The sequence below is a fragment of the Lactuca saligna genome, chromosome 6, assembly GCF_052625555.1.
Source record: "Lactuca saligna cultivar CGN05327 chromosome 6, ASM5262555v1, whole genome shotgun sequence".
NCBI lineage: Eukaryota > Viridiplantae > Streptophyta > Magnoliopsida > Asterales > Asteraceae > Lactuca > Lactuca saligna.
The window spans coordinates 46,091,855-46,098,838 of NC_136422.1; the positions used below are offsets into that span (position 1 = coordinate 46,091,855).

Sequence of the window (6,984 nt, forward strand, 5' to 3'; positions counted from 1 at the left end):
TTGAATCTGTCAAAGTGTCTAACTGTTATATAAGGTAAATATACCTGAAATATGTGCTCTGGCCCAATGTTTGGGTGGAATTTTCTTTAACCAATCACATGCCTTTGAGTTGAACTTGTTAAAATCTTCCATGAATCTGTCAAAGTGTCTAACTGTTGTTGCTGTTGCACATTCCCATAAATGATCTCGGTGCTCCTTCCCCCTCTATTGTAGCTTCATGTTTTCGTGAATATGTCTTAAACAGAACCTGTGTTCAGCGCTAGGGAATAGGTTGGCAATGGCAGGTAAAATCCCCTAATTAACAAGTAACAAAAATGTTATTTTCTAAATGTAGCAGACAAAATTACACAGATGTCATGAACAAGTATCATAAGTAGATTAACCTTTTGCCTGTCAGAAATAAATGTGAAGTTTGAATTTGTAGAGAGCTCCAAATCTTCACCTAGACACTCTAGAAACCAACTCCATGAGCTTTTGTTCTCGGCTTCAACTATGGCATATGCTAGTGGGTAGATCCCATTATTGGAATCAAGACCCACAGCAGTGAGAACCTATCCAGGGTAAGGTCCCTTCATGAAAGCCCCATCGAATCCTAAAAAATCTCTTAAACCTGCCTTAAAACCTAGTTTTAATGCACCTAAACAGACATAAATTCTCTTAAACATCCTAGTTTCCAAGTCTGCATTTGGTTCACTGTATACATCAATCTTCACAGTTGTTCCTGGGTTGCACTGTTGTAATTCTAGTACGTAATCCCTGAGAAGACTGTATTGTTTTTCATAATCTCCATAAACATGTTTCTGTGCAAGTTGTTTAGCCCTAAAGACCTTCATTCTTGACATCCCCACCTCGTATGTCTTTTGTAACTCTACACGCAAAGCTTTGACTGGGATAGTTGGGTTTCCTTCCACTTGTTGAAGAATGGTGGTTGCAAGAAACTTAGAAGTACACACTTTAATAGATCTTGACTGCACACATCTATGCTCATGAACCAAAGTTTTCACCATCCAATCGCTTTCTTCATCAGATCTAGAAATTAATACCACCCAAGGGCATGTTGCTTTTTGTGAACTGACTGTTTTGTCCTTGCATTTGATTCTACTTTTTGTCCATGGCCCACCTGTCATTTTCGGGACCACACCCCTACATTTTGCCCTAATTCTTTGTTTATCATTTTTTGCAAAGTAAATGTTTCTCCTAGTCCGAATTGAATGCATTTTAATGTAGTCCTTCGCTTCTGATGAGGACTTAAATATTTGACCCAGATGGAATGCAGTTTCATGTACTACTCCTGATGAACACGTGGTTGGTTTGTTTAACCTTCTCATTAACTTCTTCCTCTCATCTTCTTCTACACCAGCTGATTCAAACAACTGTGTATCTATCACCTCCAAATCCTCATCAACTGTGACATCAGGTGCATTGAATGATTGGTGGTTATCTAGATTTGGAAAAGAATAAACACCACTGTGGAAGTCTTTCATATTCACTTCGATATCCTCCACCATATTAAGTTCATCCACTAAAAAGTCACTATCGTCGCTTATACTTCCATTGGTACTAGTCTCATCACTAATAGCATCTCCAGTTTCTTCATTGTCCCCCATCTGTTGGTAATCATTGTCCCCCATCTGTTGGTAATCATTATGATCCATATAAAAGAAAGGATCAAAGTCTTATGAAGGGCCAACATCTTGGGCTTTGTTAAGCTCCTCACTTGCAGGCTGAACTCCAACATCTTTCAATACATCTCTATCAAAATGTCCAAAAGGTACAACAGACCTAGAAAAGTCATAGTTCTTATTCAAGTCCAATTTTCTACTACATGATCCTACCTCTGTACTTGTAAACTTTTTTCGATTGAGTTCCGAAGAAATAGGCTCATTGATTTCTTCCAATACGACCTTATTTGGAGACATAAAGTATGTATGGAGTCTAGTAGTTCCATGTTCAGTATACACCATAATCTCTTTATGATTAGCGACATGCTTACTTAACAAAAGTACGTCTGAGTCGTTACCTAAAGGAAGTAACCCATAATCGATTTCAATCTCTGGAATCAAGAAGTGGTAGTAGATAGGCTCACCGTTGATATAACCTATCTCCTTCATCATATCGTCTAACTCATGTACGGAGAACACGTCCATGTCTACGTAGTCAATATAGTCAATACTCCCACCAACATAACGTCTTCCTGGGTATTTTGTGAACATACCCCCATGGTGAATCCTGAATGTGCAAAAACTACTTAGCTCAACTGAAAAACAAATAAATAATGATGTGAGGAAAGAATGAAGTCTCAAAATTGAATGTGCATAAATTACTTAACAAAATTGGAAGTTGTTAACTGATCACTCACCATAAGCTTTGATCAGGTCAGGATTTTCTGAAAATTTTGAAAGGACATTCCACAAAGTTAGAACCATCGCAAAAGATGAAGATGAAAACCCTAGTTTCCGTTTGATGTTTTGAAGTGATGAAGATGATAAACCAGAGGAGAAAATAAAGGGACGATTTCTTGGGGTAACGTAAATGGCAGCTTACATCGGATCATTTATGAATATGATCATTTCGTGTAACAAAGAAAAAGACGAAAATACCCTCGTGTGAGGGTCATGTGATTTAGATAACGGCAACAATTAAACGGAGTATGTCATAAGGACTATTCGTGCAACAATTTGGAACCATAGGGACCATACTCGTCCAAAATTCCTCATAAGGATTATCTTTGGTCTCTCGTGCCAACCACAGGGACCATCTGTGTAATTTTGTCTAATTCCTTAGTCCTTCAATTGACTCACATATACATGTGATCAAAGAATTAGTCTTAATTTTCAAAGATGAAAATTCTCATTCATCATACAATACAACTTGTATGATTCCAAGTTTCTATCCAATTGAAACTTGGGTGATGAAAAACTTTCTTCATTTGGTAAATTCAGACACTACCACAAATGAAAGAATCAAATCCACTTTCCAATATTGCTATTACTGGAAACATATAAGCAACAATTTTCCACAGATGCCATTGTAAGGATATTTGTTAAAATAAATAAAATTAAAACCCTTTTTTCTTTTATTTTAAAACTTTACGAAAAAAACTTATCCTTACAATCCACATGAAAACCTTGTTATCTATTCCTAAGTAATATATCATAACTCTTAAGCAACAACTCAAAATTTTGATCACCGAACCATGCGATCGAAACCCACCTTCGCAATCAGAATCAACATATATTTACTTTAAGCTTCCTATCTTTTATTTGATTCTTAAAAACATCAACATGTGACCCATTCACATTATGTAATAAGAATATCCAAATAGGAACTTAATAGAGTTAGTCAATGGACTTTAACTAAAGTAGAGTCAAACATTTTGACTTGATCAATCTTATGATCTTTCAGGTAAATATGGCAGCTTCGCAATAAGTGTCCCTCCCTTTGGCAATAAAAATAAAGACCCTTTGGTAATGGCACATGAGACTATCTCAGACTTAGCCTTTCTCTTTACCATTTGGTCAACCGAGTTGACTATGGCCGATCCCTTTCCATTGGGAAGAGAAATGCTTTTCTAGATATCCAATGCTACCATTGCCAATGTCCATTTAAGGTTTGGGAAGTTGATCTTCTAATAAAATTTGCTTTACTAGTGTTCCAAATCATTGCTGATTTCACAGCACAATGCAAGTAGATAAGATCATTAAGGGTCATGTCATAGTCTGTCTCATAGTAGTCCCAAAGAGACTCACTATGTTACTAAGAAAGTGATTGAACATCCAACTTTCACAATACTTTGACACCCAACTCTCCCGGCTTGTTAACATGTGACTTTATCTCCAAGATGTGAGCACACATAGACTATGCTTGCCAATAGGGATTGAGTGACTTTAAACTTTTCAAGAACTTGTGGGTGAGGGAGAATAATTGGAGGAGGTGGAGGAAGTGAAGCATGATGTTGAGTGACACCATCTTCAAGAGATTTGGGAAGATCATAGTTGTCTGAACCAGGCATCTATAATGGGAGAAAATCAAGTTAGTTGATTCAAAATCCTTAATATAACACCCAATATGAAATATTAAGGCTAGGACCCAACACAATATTTTATAATTTGGAGGAGGGATGTCGTAATCCATGCTATACAATATTTGAAGGTAGGCGAATGACGATTCACCAATTTCCACCATGAAAAACGAAATAATTTATTAGGTTTTAATTGGATTTGAAATTCCTAGATCTTTTGAGATTCATTGAACTTTTCAATGGCATGTTTCAATCTCGAGTGTGCCCTCACAAATTTTGTGACTGGGATGCTGAGGATCACAAAACAAGGTGTGAATAACCATACCAATCCACTTGGTACCCTTAATATTATCACCTAATCAATGTGCCGGTTAACCACACACGCTCCATTGACCTATGACAAACATTAAGTCACCCTTCGTGATCCTTACTAGTCCAAGTTAGTGTGCCGGTTAACCACACACGCTCCACCAACGACTTAGTAAGGTACAAAGTGTGAATTCCATGGGCTAGCACCAAATTCACATTTTTCCTAAAGTAACTAAGATTGGGAATTAAATAAAAAATATTTAGTTACTTTATAATAATCATTATACTTTTAATGAGAATTTAAAGTCATTGTCCTACCCGTTCGGCTAACGACCCTCCACCGATCAAGCAAGCGGTGGGTGAGAGTGGACACCCATTAAGTTGCCATTTTATAGGCAACAACCTTATACCCACCTTATAGACCGGCTTCGTGAATGAGGCCTACTAACGGTAAAACGACTTGTTCTTATACATATATATAATAATTAACCATTAATGTTATAAATAGTATAAGTGTTGAATTTTAACTTTTAAAACTCTAAGGGTTTGGAATTAAAGTTTGTGTGAGACTTTACAAATTCCAAAACTTAAGGGAAAGTTTTGTACAATTCATAAACTTTTGGATATTAATAACTTATGAGTTTTAATTAAGTGTTTAAAACTTTTAATGAAGAGTCTCTTGGAAATCCATAACTTGAGGACAAGTTATGAAGTCCATAAAAGCATTTATTAGAAAAACTCTTCAAAAGTGTAACTTATGACTTCTTAAAAAACATTTAAAAGAAAAAACTTTTGGAATTCCATAACTTGAGGACAAATTATGAATTCCATTAAAAGACATTAAGATCAAGAATTAACTAACAAACAATTTGGAAATAATTCCTATGATCTAACGAAACTCATATGAACATGAACATCCACATCAACAATTTCAAGAATCATATGAACACATATAAACTTGAAATTTTGATTATAACTTTGAAATTGGTCCACCATCATCATTACCACATCAAAAACTAGTTTTATGAGTCCAAAACAGTTTAAGGTAATGATTCTAGACCAATTCCAGCACCAAAACTCGAAGATATGCTGTCTGGGGGTCCAACTCGTCGAGTGCATGAACCAACTCGCCGAGTTGGATGAATTTTGTCTTGGACTCGTCGAGTCCCTTCATGGACTCGGCGAGTCTGCTGTGCAGACAACACATAAACTTCGATTTTCAGCAATTTGCATCAAGTATTCAAGAAAACAAGCCTAGGCTCTGATACCACTGTTGGGTTTTGAGCATTCTAACACTCCTATGGTGTGCATGCAACCCTATAAACCTTGGATCTATGTTTTCTTCTAAAATACATGCAAATAATAATTTCCAAGGTTTATTCCTAACTAGCATAGCATAAGGATTATGAATCATAAACCTACTAGTAGAAATACATACCTTTTGATGGTGGTTGATTGCTTGGAGTTTGAGAGCCTAGCACCAATAATGTGAATGCCTCAAATGGAATCACAAATCACCACGAACTTTGGAAACATGAGAGAATAGTATACTTTCTTATGAAATTGGCCACCACTAAGTCTCACACAGCTAGAGTGTCATTTCTTGCATCATATGCTTCTTTATATAGTGTGCATGGTTAGGGTGAAACCCTAATAACCCATGTCTTTTCCTTTCCAAGGATCCATGGGTTAAAAGCTCCATGGATCATCCATGGACTTCCATATTAGCTTAGTCCATTAACAAATGAGTATTAGCCCACACTATATAAAATATAATAGCCCATAATTTAATCAGTCTTCTTTTTAATCTCTAAATTAATTCATAATTAATTTAAGACTAAAACTAATTAAATAAAATGACTTCATATTAATATATTATAACTTATAATATATTAATAAATCGTAAGTATACAATTCTCATAAAATTATCCATAAATCGTTTGGATGAAATGCAACCCAAATGGACCATGCCAGGTTGGGTCAAGTATGTACCAAATAAGTTATGGACTTAGACACCTTATCCAACAGACTCCCACTTGGATAAGTCTAATAAATATATTTGCGTATGCTACTTCAGGAACCAACCAGCAATCGTAGTTCTCGAAAACTATGTTGAACTATGAAGTGCCATTTTAGATAAGTGATCATATAATCCTCTTTTCTCATGATATCAGCCGGACAAATACATGGAACAACGTCGTACTTATTGTCCAGCAGTTTGTTTCCCGATTTTCGATTTGTTTTGACAAAGAACTTAATCGAACACATCAATTTAGTTCTGACCGGCTGGTACATAGGTCACAACAAAATCATCGAGGGGCCCAGATATCGCTTCTATTTCTGGAAGGAATAAATAAACTTCGACTCATATGCTTGTTCTACTACTTGTTGAATTGTACACAAAGGTACGTTTTATAACATCAAGTTACTGATGCGTTTACGTGCAATCAATGCACAACCAACTCATAGGTAACAACTCATATCTCTAGGTTTGAAGATTTATATGATATTACCGTCTCACGATCACTCGTGATAAATTCCATGAAGTGATACAAGTGAGCGTGGGTTTATTCCAATACTCATAACTTATGAGCACTCATGAATGTTGTAGCAACCATTGCTATGACTAAACCCATTTAGACATCTACAAACTC

At 36.0% G+C, this 6,984-nt stretch overlaps 1 protein-coding gene across 1 annotated transcript; it reads right to left on the bottom strand.

The window, feature by feature from the left end:
• Window positions 1–204: 204 nt before the first annotated feature.
• LOC145002514 (uncharacterized) lies at window positions 205–1,631 on the bottom strand. Its single transcript, XM_078961770.1, has 3 exons — window positions 648–1,631; window positions 384–551; window positions 205–294 (listed from the first exon to the last, which is right to left on the bottom strand). The coding sequence occupies exons 1-3, from the start codon at window positions 1,629–1,631 to the stop codon at window positions 205–207; spliced, it is 1,242 nt and encodes a 413-aa protein (XP_078817896.1).
• Between the last annotated feature and the right edge of the window lie 5,353 nt (window positions 1,632–6,984).